Below are 14,126 nucleotides of genomic sequence, written 5' to 3'. Positions count from 1 at the left end.
CTGTTTGCTCTTTTTCATTATGCGCCCGAGTTGGAAAGCTTAATGCTTAGCTTGTACTTCAGGGAAATTGTAATTGATTGCTGTTTCCTATTCTGTAAATGAGAACGCTCTAAAGGTCAGAGATGAATTGAATTGGCCTAAGATGTCACTTACTACAGTGCCAAGACCAAGGCCTCGCAATCAGCTAAAATCCATATGTTCTTACTTTGATTTTTAATAGGAAATCCGGGGAGACATTATTTATCTAAATAAATTTAAGTTCAAAATTTCTTTCATTTTCTTATTTTTTTTTTTGAATGGGCCTTACATAGTTTAGGGTGACCTCACACTATTTAGTTTGGCTTGCCTTGGGTTTGTCATCCTCCTGCCTCCACTTCCCAATTACTAAAATTGTGTTCAACTATTACTTTACCTGGTTCTGAATTTCTGAACATTGGGATTTTTTCCCCACTCAAGTTTTTTATTTATCTTTGGAAAGAATGAATGAAAATGCTTCCTGGTATAACCTACCGTAGAAGTTATTACTGAGACAGAATATACTCAAATTGAAACCAAAAATTAAAAAAAAAATGACTAATCCCAGCCTATGTCTTTAAGTTTGAGGATTTTTCATTGACCCCACAACCCACATTCAAGTTTTCCACGTAACAAGGAATATGAGTTCTTTACTTAGAAGATTCCTTCCCTTCCTTTGAAAGGGAAAAATAAGCTAGAAACTTACTGAAAATCAATGGCAGATGGAGTACTACACAGCAGAAAAAATAACAACATCTTGAATTTTCCAGGAAAATGGATGGAGCTAGAAAACATTATTTTGAGTGAGGTAACCAAGACCCAGAAAGACAATTATCACATGTACTTACTCATAGGTGGTTTTTAAACATAAAGCAAAGAAAGCCAGCCTACAAACCATAATCCCAGAGAATTTAGGCAACAATGAGGACACTAAGAAAGACTTACATAGATCTAATCTACATGGGAAGTAGAAAGTAAAAAAAGACAAGATCTCTTGAGTAAATTGGGAGCATGGGGACCTTGTGAAGGGTTGAAGGGGGAGGGGAGAGGCAGGAAGGGGAGCAGAGAAAAATGTAGAGCTCAATAAAAATCAATTTAAAAATAAAGTCATTGCTGGAGGGCTGGATGGATGGCTCAGCAGTTAAGAGCACTTAGTGTTCTTGCAGACTACCTTGGTTTGGTTCCCTGAACCCATGTGGTGATTCACAACTATTCCCAGGCATGAAAAGGTGTACACACACACACACACACACACACACACACACACACAGGCAAAATACTCATACACATAAAATAAAATCAACCTTTAAAAACTGTCATTGTAACTGTAGCATAAACAGTGGAGGTAGGTCAAGAATGGGAACTGGAGGGAAAATGTGGCTTATGTGGGGTCATACCCATGATAAGGCTTCAGACTTTCTTTTCTTTGTAAAGGGAAGCTGTGATGGCTATACTATAACTCAAATGGCTGGGCACACCCGTGAGGGATATTTTTCTCCTTCCTTTCCCTTCCTTCCTTCCTTCCTTCCTTCCTTCCTTCCTTCCTTCCTTCCTTCCTTCCTTCCTTCCTTCCTTCTCCCTCCCTCCCTCCCTCCCTCCCTCCCTCCCTCCCTCCCTCCCTCCCTCCCTCCCTCCCTCCCTCTGTCTCTCCCTCCCTCTCTTCTTCCCTTTCATTTTTTTTTTTTGACAGGATTTCACTGTTTAGCCTTGGCTGTCTTTGAACTCACTGTGTAGACCAGGACAACCTTGAATTCACAGAGATTTGTCTGCCTCTGCCTCCTTGAGTGCTGGCATTAATGGTACATGCTACCATACCTGTTCAGGAAATTTTTTCTTAATTAAATCATTTGAAGTGGGAAGACCACTTCTAATACAGATCTTTTTTTTTAAATTTTTTTTCCTCCCCCTTCCCTCCCCTCCTCCTCCCCCTTCCCTCCCCTCCTCCTCCCCCTCCCCTCCCCTCCCCTCCCCTCCACCCATACCTCCCCTTCCTCCCTCTCCAGGCCAAGGAGCCATCAGGGTTCCCTACTCTATGTTAAGACCAAGGTCCTCCCAACTCCCCCCAGGTCCAGGAAGGTGATCGACCAAGCTGAGAAGGCTCCCACAGAGCCCATCCATGCAGAAGAATCAGAGCCCAGCGCCATTGTCCTTTGCTTCTCAGTCAGCCCCCACTGTTGGCCACATTCAGAGAGACGGGTTTGGTCGCATGATCCATCAGTCCCATTCCAACTGGAGCTGGTGATCTCCCATTAGTTCTGTCCCACTGTCTCCATGAGTGAACACACCCCTCATGTTCCTGACTTTCTTTCTCATGTTCTCTCTCCTTCTGCTCCTCATCAGGACCTTGGGAGCTCAGTCCAGTGCTCCAATGTGGGGCTCAGTCATTTTCTTCATCTATCGCCAGGTGGAGGTTCCCTCACGGTCCTGACTTTCTTTCTCATGTTCTCCTTCTGCTCCTCATCAGGACCTTGGGAGCTCAGTCCGGTGCTCCAATGTGGGGCTCTGTCATTTTCTTCGTCTATCGCCAGGTGTAGGTTCTATGGTGATATGCAAGAAATTCATCAGTATGGCTATAGGAACTGGCCTTTTCCGGCTCCCTCTCCTCAGCTGCCCAAGGAACTAACTGGGGGCGTCTCCCTGGAAACCTGGAACCCCACTAGGGTCAAGTCTCTTGACAACCCTCAGGTGGCTCCCTAAATTAAGATATATGCTTCCCTGCTCCCATATCCACCCTTCCTGTATCCCAAGCATCCCATTCCTCCGAGCTCCCCCCCATTCTCCCCTTCACGCTTTTCTCTCCCCATCTTCCCTTGGCCGCGTCTCGCCCAACCCTCTAATACAGATCTTTGAGCTGGGATGATACACCTTTAATCTGGGCCTTAAATCTGGCACAGTTTTGCAGGCAGCACATAAAAAGGGCGTGGAAGAAGGAAGCAGTTGTCTCTTCCTGTTTACTCTTGCTTTCACTGTAAGCCCATTTCTTTACTGGCATTAAAGTCTACTTTGGGATTACAGCATATCTTGAAGACCTTCTGAAACATCCAGTCTTGGGCCTTCCATTCATAGGTGGCCAAAATATTGAATTAGCTGGACCACAGCCTGTAAGCCATTATAATAAATTCCATATGTAATATACTATAATTATAATATGTATAATATAATAAATTCCATATATATTTATTTTTCCTCTCTCTTCATTCTATAAATTCTTTTCCTCTAGAGAACCCTGACTAATACAGAAACCTTTGGAGAGACTTAAGCTGGAGTAATGGTGTAATGTCAGGAGTACTGCTTTAAAGAAGTTTTTTGTTGTTATTGGTTTTTGTTTTTGTTTTTCAAGACAGGGTCTCTCTGTAACTTTGGAGCCTGTTCTGGAACTAACTCTTGTAGACCAGCCTGGCCTTGAACTCACAGATTGCCTCTGCCTGGGATTAAAGGCGTGTGTCCCCACCGCCTGGCTTAAAGAAAATTTTTAAACTGCTCCATGGAGTATGTATTTAGTGTGGATGGGGGTGGGGAATGCATAATGTGATTTTGGAGTTTGTTGAATTGCTCTGGTGTGGCTAAATCATACATTTGGACAATGATTTAAATAGAAATGGTGGATGTGTTCAATTCTAAAACATCTTTTGGAGGTTAAGTTGTCATGATTTAGTAAGTTTGATGGGGAGAGGTTGGACAGACAGATGAGAAATAATTGTAGATACTTGGTTTATGTAACTGAATAAGTGTCATTAATTGTAGTGGTGTGTGTGTGTGTGTGTGTGTGTGTGTGTGTGTGTGTGTGTGTGTGTATTGGGGGTGTTGGAGGGAACCGGTTTGGGAATGGAGATGGGTTGATAAATATTCTTTTGTCTTCACTACATTTGGATGGCTTTTAACAATCCAATTAGAGTAGAGGAGTAGTAAGGAAATTTGAGTTTAGAGTTCAGGGTAGTGCTTTGGTTTGTAGGTCATAGATTAGGAAGTCAGTTCTATATGAGTGGTATTTTTGAACCATAGATTGCTTGGTGAGAGAGCATAGAGAAGTATGATAGAGAAGGAGGCTCTAGAAGGGAGATTGAGCAGGTGTGCTAGTGAAAAGGTAAATCCACGCTAGTGTGGTTGCTGTTTACATCTTCAGAAGAGAGTGCTTAGTGAAGGAGTGAGTGCCAAGCCTCAACAGATGCTGCTATTAAAGGAGTAAAAGGAATACTTGATCAAGTGGGAGGTGAAGAAGTGGAAAGGTGTTTCATTAGGATGGAGAGCAGAATAACTAGATGGTAACTGGGAGATGTGTAGTTCAGGCAAGCTTTTCAGTGACCTTTATATAGATATGAGAATAATCTGGTGGAGAGTGAAAAATATATGATGTAGAACAGAAGAAGTTTGTTTGTTTTTTTCAAGACAGGGTTTCTAGACAGGTCCTAGAACTCATTCTGTAGACCCAGGCTGGCCTAGAACTAGCAAAGTTAGCGGCTAGAAGAGGAAGTACAGATGTAAGCAGATTGGCTGATTTTTATGAGGGACTAGGAAATGGTTAAGTGTATGCCCCTCCTTCCTTTCTGAGAAGTGTATAGTTAGAGCAGTAGCTGAGTGGGAGGAGTGAACATTGAGGCAGGAGGAAGTGAGATTCCTACACTGTGAGATTTTGGAGAATACAAAGTGATTTTTTTTGAGGTGTTAATCATTACTTGGGTTTATCATTCCTAATTTAAAAATCTCAAGTATGAAGCCTGGCGGTGGTGGCGCACGCCTTTAATCTCAGCACTCGGGAGGCAGAGGCAGGTGGATCTCTGTGAGTTTGAGGCCAGCCGGGGCTACAAGAGCTAGTTCCAGGACAGGCTTCAAAACTACAGAGAAACCCTGTCTCGAAAAATAAAACAAAAACCAAAACAAACAAACAAATAAACAAATCTCAAGTGTGAAATATTCGTAAGAAATATATGACAGCTGTCATTAGTGGAAAATGCCAGGTTGGCCTTGTGTGTGGCCTGTTGTAGTCAAAACACTAATTCACTAAGACATTTCATAGGTTTATCTTCAGGCTGTAAATTGTATTTGAAAACATATGCATTGTTCATATTTGAGTTTTATGTGCTATATAACTCGTACAAATATTCCCCTAATTCCTCCAATCAGAAACATTTCCGTTTTCAAGGATTCTGGACAAGGGATATTCCAAGGATTTTGTAGTGGTGTTGAATAACTCTTAGATTGTAGCTATGTAGTTATACTGAATCTAGCCAGCCCGTGTGATTTTTCAGTCATCTTCAGCTTCTTGGGTGGATCATGGGGTAACTGCATAGTTAAATTTACTGAGATTGAGTTTTTTTTTTTTTTGTTTTGTTTTTTTTGTTTTTTGTTTTTTTTTTTCGAGACAGGGTTTCTCTGTAGCTTTGGAGCCTGTCCTGGAACTAGCTCTTGTAGACCAGGCTGGTCTCGAACTCACAGAGATCCGCCTGCCTCTGCCTCCCGAGTGCTGGGATTAAAGGCGTGCGCCACCGCCGCCCGGCGAGATTGAGTTTTTCTAGATGAGCTAAATGTAGAAAGAGACAGGAGCTTAATTCAAGTCTTTTACTTAGTTATGGCAGTCCTATGGTGTGTGTCAAATGTTTTTAGGTGAACTTTTTATTTAGTTATTTATTTTTTATTTTCTCAAAACAAAACAAAGACTCATTTACCATGGGGACAAATGGATGCAGTTGTTAATTTATGTATCCTGGTTATCTAGTTTCTGTAGAAGTTTCTTCTGGGTTTGTAATTCTCTTCTCTGAAGTGTTGCAATCCTTATGCCATTTTCTCTTTAAAGGTCTGTTTATGATGGTGAGGAACATGGACGATTCATGGAGAAGCTAGAAACTCGTATCCGCAATCATGACCGAGAAATTGAGAAAATGTGCAACTTTCACTACCAAGGCTTTGTAGACTCTATTACTGAACTCCTGAAAGTACGAGGGGAAGCCCAGAAGCTCAAAGTAAGGAGACAATGCTGGACTTTAGCTCCTCTGTCCTCTTCTGGGGTTCTGATTAGTTCTGATTGAAAGAGTAGGGGCCATGCTGTGTGACACGTTTCCTTTCCTTCCCTTCCCTTTCCCTTTCCCTTTCCCCTTTCCCCTTTCCCCTTTCCCTTTCCCTTTTCCTTTTCCTTTCCTTTCCTTTCCTTTCCTTTCCTTTCCTTTCCTTTCCTTTCCTTTCCTTTCCTTTCCTTTCCTCTTTCCTCTTTCCTTTTCCTTTCCTTTCTTTTCCTTTTCCTTTTCCTTTCCTTTCCTTTCCTTTCCTTTCCTTTTCTTTCCTTTTTTCTTTCCTTTTTCCTTTTCTTTTCTCTTTCCTTTTTCTTTCATTTCCTTTCCCCTTTCCTTTCCCTTTTCCTTTCCCCTTTCCTTTTTCCTTCCCCTTCCCTTCCCCTTTCTTTCTTTCTCTCCAAAGTTACAATATGATCTTGGGACACTATAGTATCTTACTTTGTATTCTATCTAAACCAAACATGTCTCTTGGTCAGCTTTTCTTTTTCTTTGTAGAAGGTCATGGGAACGCCTAGAAGAAAGGCTGATAAAGAGTTTAAGTTGCAGAGAGAGCAGCTGTAACTCCATGTGCTGGAATATAGAAAGTATCTAGAGATACTCCAGTTTTTTCATATTAAATTTTGATCTTTATCCAACTGTTGTCCTAGTGTTTGTTTTTATGAGTTTAAATTATCTTCTCTCCACAGAACCAAGTGACGGATACGAATAGAAAACTGCAACACGAGGGCAAGGAAGTACGGCCAGTTTCCTTTTAACAGTTTGTTCTTTTTTATGCTGTTCTCTTTGAATGACTCTTCTTCACTTTGTGGCTTAGAATAATATAAGCAGTGTGTTGGAATTGTTGCTATAAGAAATGTTTACCTGAATAAAACAGACACCACATGGTGCAATGAAATAAGATGCAACATCTCTTGGCTTTGTTAAAAAAAATCCTTGAGTAGTCTGCCATATCTCATGGAATGTTCCTCTTCCATCTTCACCTGCCTTCGTCCTTTTCTCTTATAGTTTTTTTCTTTTTTTTTCAGTAAGGAGTTCATGTAATTTAAACTTTCTTTGAACTGATCTACCTCCACTTTCCCAATGTTGAGATTACTGGCATAAGCCACCATACCTGGTTTATATTACTCTCTCTCTCTCTCTCTCTCTCTCTCTCTCTCTCTCTCTCTCTCTCTCTCTCTCTCTCTCTCTCTCTCTCTCTGTCTCTCTCTCTGTTCTCTGTCTCTCTCCCTCTCCTTCCTTCTTTTGTTGTCTCACTCTCTTTCTCTCTTCCTTTCTTTTTTGTTATAATTATTTTATTTATTTCATGTCTGATAATATTCTAAAATCTGTATCTCTTTTGAAACGATATTATTACTATGTTGCCCAGGCTAGCCTCGAACTCACTCTGTAATGTAGGCTAGCCTTGAACTTATAATGATCCTCCTGCCTTAGTCTTCAGAGTCCTGTGGTTATACGCAATGTGTACCCCACCTGGATTTTTCCTGAGGACCTTATTGGAAATTGCAGTCTCACCCACATTTTCTGTATTCTTTTTGTTTTTTTCTCATTCTGTTTTTCTCCACTGTACTATCCTATTTTTGTTATACATTTTTTTACTTATGTAGTTTTTGTTTGTCTCCCTCTATTAGAATTAGTTCTATATAGTTAGGGAATTTTACTTATTTTATTCATCATTGCATCTCTTCTGTCTCTCTAAACAGCAGCTATTATAAAGGGAGTGCTCAACAAATATTTCTTTAATAAAGAATCATTTATTCTATTAATTGACAAACTTATTTAAACTTTCCAATTTGTACTTTTATTTACTTCCATTTATTTATTTGTTCCAAATCCAAGTCTGTTATTTCCTCTATTTTACTGATGGATCTGAAATTTATGTTAATAATCAAAACAAATCTGAGCATAAAGTCAACCTTTTCTGACCTGAAGTGCATTCCTTTTTTTCATCCACCTTCCTTCTCTTTATTCTTTTCACATATCTAAGGATATATAATTTGTGTGTGTGTGTGTGTGAGTGATGAATTCTGTAAATAGATAGGTAGATTTTTTTTCATTTCACATAGTCCATATTCTACAGAAATTGTAGAGATTTCTACATCATTGTGAGATGATTACAAGAAGAAAATAAATTAATCTTCAGTAAACTGAATCGTGTCCAAAAGCCATATATTCTAAATATGGAACTTGCTTTTAAAATCGGGACCTAGTTGAAGATTAGAAGGACTGCCTAGCACTGGTGAAGACATGGAGTTTGTATAGGGTTTGGAGACAATGGGCAGATTTTTTTTTTCTGGATGGCCTTTGTGCTTTAAGGCTCTTTAGGTCATTTTACATAGCCTTTTTAGACATGTGTGCAGGATGGGGAGGAAGTCGGAAGCCATGTAGGAATGTTTCACTGATTGAAGAAGACAGTTCCTTAGCTTGCATTGTAGGTTTTAGTAGGAAACTGACATTCTTGGATGCATTGCATGCAGAGTAGGAAAATGTAACTAAAAACTTCTTTTTCTTTTTATAGTTCTTGACATAATTCTATTTTTCCCCTTTTGCCAAGCTGGTGATAGCAATGGAAGAGCTGAAGCAGTGTAGACTACAACAGAGGAATATCTCTGCTACTGTCGATAAGTTAATGCTCTGCCTTCCAGGTGAGAAACTGGGAGTGGAGTAGTACTCCTGATGTGTTTCCTTTAGCTGAGTTAGTTGTTTTGCTTAAATGAGACCTGTGTGATCTGTTTTCTCTTTCAAGTCCTAGAGATGTACAGCAAACTGAGGGACCAGATGAAAACCAAAAGGTAAGATTTTTTTTTCTCATTTTTTTATTAAAAATTTCCATCTCCTCCCCTCCTCCTCCCCCTTCCCTCCCCTCCCTTCCATCCATACCCCCACTCCGCCCCTCTCCAAGCCAAAGAACCATCAGGGTTCCCTTCACTATGTTAAGTCCAAGGTCCTCCCAGCTCACCCTAAGTCCAGGAAGGTGAGCAACCAAACTGACAAGGCTCACAGTGAGCCCGTCCATGCTGTAGTGTTCATGCTCATCGCCGTTGTCCTTGGTTTCTCAGTCCTCCTCCACCGTCAGCCACATTCAGAGAGTCCGGTTTGGTCGCATGTTCCATCAGTCCCATTCCAACTGGACTTGGTGGTCTCCTGTTAGATCTGTCCCACCGTCTCAATGGGTAAACGCACTCCTCACGGTCCTGACTTCCATGCTCATGATCTCCCTCCTTTTGCTCCTCATCAGGACCTTGGGAGCTCAATCCGGTGCTTCTTTGTGGGGCTCTGTCATTTTCTCCATCCAATGCCAGGTGAAGGTTCTGTGGTGATATGCAAGATATTCATGAGTATGGCAATAGGATCTGTACATTTCTGGTACCCTCTCCTCAGCTGCCCAAGGAACTAGCTGGGGGCGTCTTCCTGGACACCTGGGAACCCCTCTAGAGTCAAGTCTCTGCCAACCCTAGAATGGCTCCCTTAGTTAAGATATATAATTCCTTGTTCCCATATCCACCCTTCCTATATCCCAACCATCCTATTCCCCAAGCTCTTCCCATCCTCCACTTCACACTTTTCTCTCCCCATCCCCCCATCCCCCCATCCCACCCCACCCCCATGTTCCCATTTTTTGTCCTGCAATCTTGTCTACTTCCAATATCCAGGAGGATAACTATATGTTTTTCTTTGGATTCACCTTCTTATATATCTTCTCTAGGATTTTTTTACGAATTATAGGCTCGATGTCCTTTATTTATGGCTAGAAACCAATTATGAGTGAGTACATCCCATGTTCATCTTTTTGGGCCTGGGTTACCTCACTCAGGATGGTGTTTTCTATTTCCCTCCATTTGCATGCAAAATTCAAGATGTCATTGTTTTTTACCGCCGAGTAGTATTCTAATATGTATATATTCCACACTTTCTTCATCCATTCTTCCACTGAAGGGCATCTAGGTTGTTTCCAGGTTCTGGCTATTACAAATAATGCTGCTATAAACATAGTTGAACAAATGCTTTTGTAATATGATTGGGCATCTCTTGGGTAAATTCCCAAGAGTGGAATTGCTGGGTCCTGGGGTAGGTTGATCCCAAATTTCCTGAGAAACCTCCACACTGCATTCCAAAGCGGTTGCACAAGTGTGCATTCCCACCAGCAATGGATGAGTGTACCCCTTACTCCACATCCTTTCCAGCAAAGGCTATCATTGGTGTTTTTGATTTTAGCCAATCTGACAGGTGTAAGATGGTATCTCAATGTTGTTTTGATTTGCATTTCCCTGATTGCTAAGGAGGTTGAGCATGCCCTTAAGTGTCTTTTGGCCATTCGAACTTCTTCTGTTGAGAATTCTCTGTTCAGTTCAGTGCCCCATTTTTTAATTGGGTTAATTAGCATTTTAAAGTCTAGTCTCTTGAGTTCCTTATATATTTTGGAGATCAGACCTTTGTCTGTTGCGGGGTTGGTGAAGATCTTTTCCCAGTCAGTAGGCTGCCTTTGTGTCTTAGTGACAGTGTCCTTTGCTTTACAGAAGCTGCTCAGCTTCAGGAGGTCCCATTTATTCAATGTTGCCCTTAATGTCTGTGCTGCTGGGGCTATACATAGGAAGCGGTCTCCTGTGCCCAAATGTTGTAGAGTACTTCCCACTTTCTCGTCTAACAGGTTCAGTGTGTTCAGATTGATATTGAGGTCTTTAATCCATTTGGACTTGAGTTTTGTGCTTGGTGATAGACACGGATCTACTTTCATTCTTCTACAAGTTGAACAGTTAAAAGAGATTTGTTTTCTTATTTATGTGTATGTATGTGCGTTTCTGTGTGTTTGCTGTGTGCGTGAGGGTGTTCACAGAGACCAGAAAAAGGCATTGGATTCTCTGGAGCTGGAGTTAAGGCATTTGTGTTTTGTCTGATGGGGATGCTGGAGGCTGAATGTAGGTCCTTTGTTGAAGGGGCGTGGTTGATCGGCAGTTATGATTAACTGGACTAGCTTTAATATATATAATATTCAGCTTTAATAAAGGAAAGAAAAGGGAACTTACAAATCCAAGGTTCCAGTGAGGAGCGCAGGAAAACAAAGAGCAGGCCCCCAAGATTTTATAAGTAAATATTAGCCTAAGGGGGACACACCTTACAAACAAGGTGATTGGCTGGGCTTCCCCTTCCCTTTGTGAGAGCAACAAGTGCTCTCTCAACTCCCTACTTGCCTCTTGAGCTGTCTTCAGTCTTTCCTTGACTCCTATAACAGCATCAGGTTTGAGGGGTATAGGCTTATTATTGTTTTTCTTCTTTTTTTTTCTGTTTTGGAGATAAGAGATTGTCAGTGTATGCTACCATGCATGGCTTGATCTCGCTATTTTTTTTAAAGTGACAATCTGTTTTTTAGTTGAGATCCTTAGATCTTTTATGACTGATAGACTTATCAGTATATGTATATACTTATCATATACAGCATATCTGTATATGACTTTCAGTCTAACTTATTTTCCATTTGTCTTCACTGTTCCTTGTTCTTTCTGTATCTGCTTTCATCTCAATCAGTTAACTAGATGCTTGGATTCTATCGTGTATTCATTAATGCCTTATAATCCATACCTCTTTATTTCTTCAAAATTATTGCTTCTAAGTTTATAATAATCCTCTTTAACTTATAGTGAATCTTGAATAAATTATGGCAAACCACACATTATACAAAGTTCTTTTAATAGTAATGCATATTTAAATGGAAATGCTATATAGATTAAATCATTATCTGTTGTATACATGAAATTATCTCACTGTACCCCATGCTTATATGTAATTATTACTTGTCAATTAAAAATTTAAGCCTATACCTCTGCTTAACCTCACTTCCTTGGTGTTATTGTTGTCATTGCTCTTATTAAGAATATGGCATAGTTGCTGGGCGGTGGTGGCGCATGCCTTTAATCCCAGCACTCGGGAGGCAGAGGCAGGCGGATCTCTGTGAGTTCGAGACCAGCCTGGTCTACAAGAGCTAGTTCCAAAGCCACAGAGAAACCCTGTCTCGAAAAACAAAAAAAAAAAAAAAAAAGAATATGGCATAGTACCTATAATACACTTGCATTTTTGCTACAAACTTTTACATTAAAATATTTTAAAAGTAAAATGAAAAAAATCTTCCTTCATCTATATATTTTAAGTGATTCTGACACTCTTATTTCTTCATATAGACCTGAACTCATTGCCATCTCTTTTTTGGGTTAGTGTGCTAGATGTAAATTCTTTATTTATTAAAAAAATTAAATTTATTTTAAATTTAAATTTAATTTTATTTAAAATAAATATGTAAAATAAAATAAAAATAAAATAATTTAAATATTAAATAATTGTTTTTTGTATTCAATAGCATCCACCATTTTATGAGTACAACTTAGCATTGTTTTAGAGTGTTTGCAAGGCTGTCACTATCTTCACTTCCTGACTGTAGAACATGTCAGTCACCTCAAAAATAAACCTTGATTCCCATTCTAACCTTCCCTTAGACTGAGCAGCCACGACTTTACTTTATATCTGTATGTTTGCGCATTGTGAATATTCATATAAAGGGGGCACACAGTATGCGGTCTTCTACATTTGACTTCTCCCTCTTACAGTGTTTTCAGGAGTCAGCCATGCTTTCGTGTGAATCAGTACTTCACTCTTTTTTATGGGGGTGCTTTTCCACTGTGTGGATGGACTGCATTTTGTTTTTTCATTATTAGACAAACATTTGGGTTATTTTCACTTTTAAGTTATGATGAATAAAGCTATATAGCTACTTGTAAGTTTTTACATGGGCTTAAACTCCCTAAGTTCTCTCGGGAATATACCTCTGAATGGAATTGCTAGGTCTTGCTATAGTTCAGTGTTCTACTGTTTAGTGAAACTGCTTGACTACTTCTCAAAGCAGCTGCATCGTTTTAATCTATCTAACATCATCACATGATAGTGCTTATTATTATTTAAAACTTTCAGATTTATTAAATTTACTTATTTTATTATTTTATGCATATGAGTATTTTTCCTACATGTGTGTTTGTGAACCACATGTATGTATAGTGCTCATGAAGGTCAGAAGAAAGCTTTGGATCCACTAGGACTAGAGTTAAAGATGGTTTTGAGCTAATATATGGTTGTTGGGAGTTGAACCTGGTCCCTCTGAAGGAGCAGCAAGTGCTCTTAAATTCTGAGCCAGCTCTCTAGCCCCAGTGTGTTTTATTGTCTGTCTTCTAGTTATAAGCATCCCAGTGGAAAATGTTATCTTGTTTATCTCCTGAATTAAAAAAAACATTTTTTTTGGGTGGTGTGGAGAGATGCCTCAGTGTGTAGAATGCTTGTTGCATATCTGATGCCCTGAGTTCCATACCTAGAATTCATGTAAAGGTGGAAGCAGAGAACTGATGCCTCGGTCTTCCCTTTACCTTCACACATGCACTGTGGTACTCACTTCTACCCTATCTACATATACACAATAAGAAATTAAATAAAAAAACCCAAAGCATTGTTTTCAAAGACAGAGTCTCACTATGATTTCCAAGCTGACCTTGAATTTATATGTGACTGAGGATGACCTTGAACTTCCTCAGAACCTCGGCCTTTTCCTCTTGAGTGCTGATTATCACTATGTTTGGATTATGTTGCTGGGGATGGAATGCAGGAAGCCCTGTGCAGGCTAGAAAAGCACCCTGAAGTGCAGAGGCCATAGCCCTCCATTGGTTTTTGATGTTTCCTTCTTCTCACACCTTTGTATTTCCCTTTAAGCACATACACATGGATCTAATTGCTATTTGCATGCATTTGCTCTTCTGCCACTTTTGAATCTACTTTTGAATTAATTTTGTTTTTCTGATTATAGGTTAAAAATATTTTTTGAGTGGATAATTGACATTATTATGTTGATGAGTATCTGGAGTCTGGGGGAACTTTGCTTTTTTTTTTTTTTGAGTTTTGGGCTTTATTTTGGGAAGTAGTAGTTTGCAGACCCCATTTTAAAACTCTGCCATGGCCAGCTATGATAAGCTCATCCCTTAAATCCCAACACTCAGGAAGCTGAGGCAGGTAGATCTCTGAGTTTGAGGCCAGTCTTGTCTTTATAGTGAGTTCTAGGTCAGCTCGGGATGCATAGTG

General features: G+C 39.9%; 1 protein-coding gene across 1 annotated transcript in view; it reads left to right on the top strand.

The window, feature by feature from the left end:
- The window catches only part of Exoc6b (exocyst complex component 6B), a 491,547-nt gene that overhangs the window by 61,042 nt on the left and 416,379 nt on the right, over positions 1–14,126 (top strand). Inside the window, exons 2-5 of the mRNA XM_038319126.1 lie at positions 5,807–5,972; positions 6,707–6,754; positions 8,572–8,662; positions 8,764–8,809. Of these exons, the coding sequence (XP_038175054.1) occupies positions 5,807–5,972; positions 6,707–6,754; positions 8,572–8,662; positions 8,764–8,809 (351 nt within the window). The remainder of the gene's footprint in view (positions 1–5,806; positions 5,973–6,706; positions 6,755–8,571; positions 8,663–8,763; positions 8,810–14,126) is intronic.

The sequence above is a fragment of the Arvicola amphibius genome, chromosome 2 (assembly GCF_903992535.2).
Source record: "Arvicola amphibius chromosome 2, mArvAmp1.2, whole genome shotgun sequence".
NCBI classification, from domain to species: domain Eukaryota; kingdom Metazoa; phylum Chordata; class Mammalia; order Rodentia; family Cricetidae; genus Arvicola; species Arvicola amphibius.
Note: the sequence above shows the minus strand (reverse complement) of the source record. Positions and strands in the feature narration are given on the sequence as shown.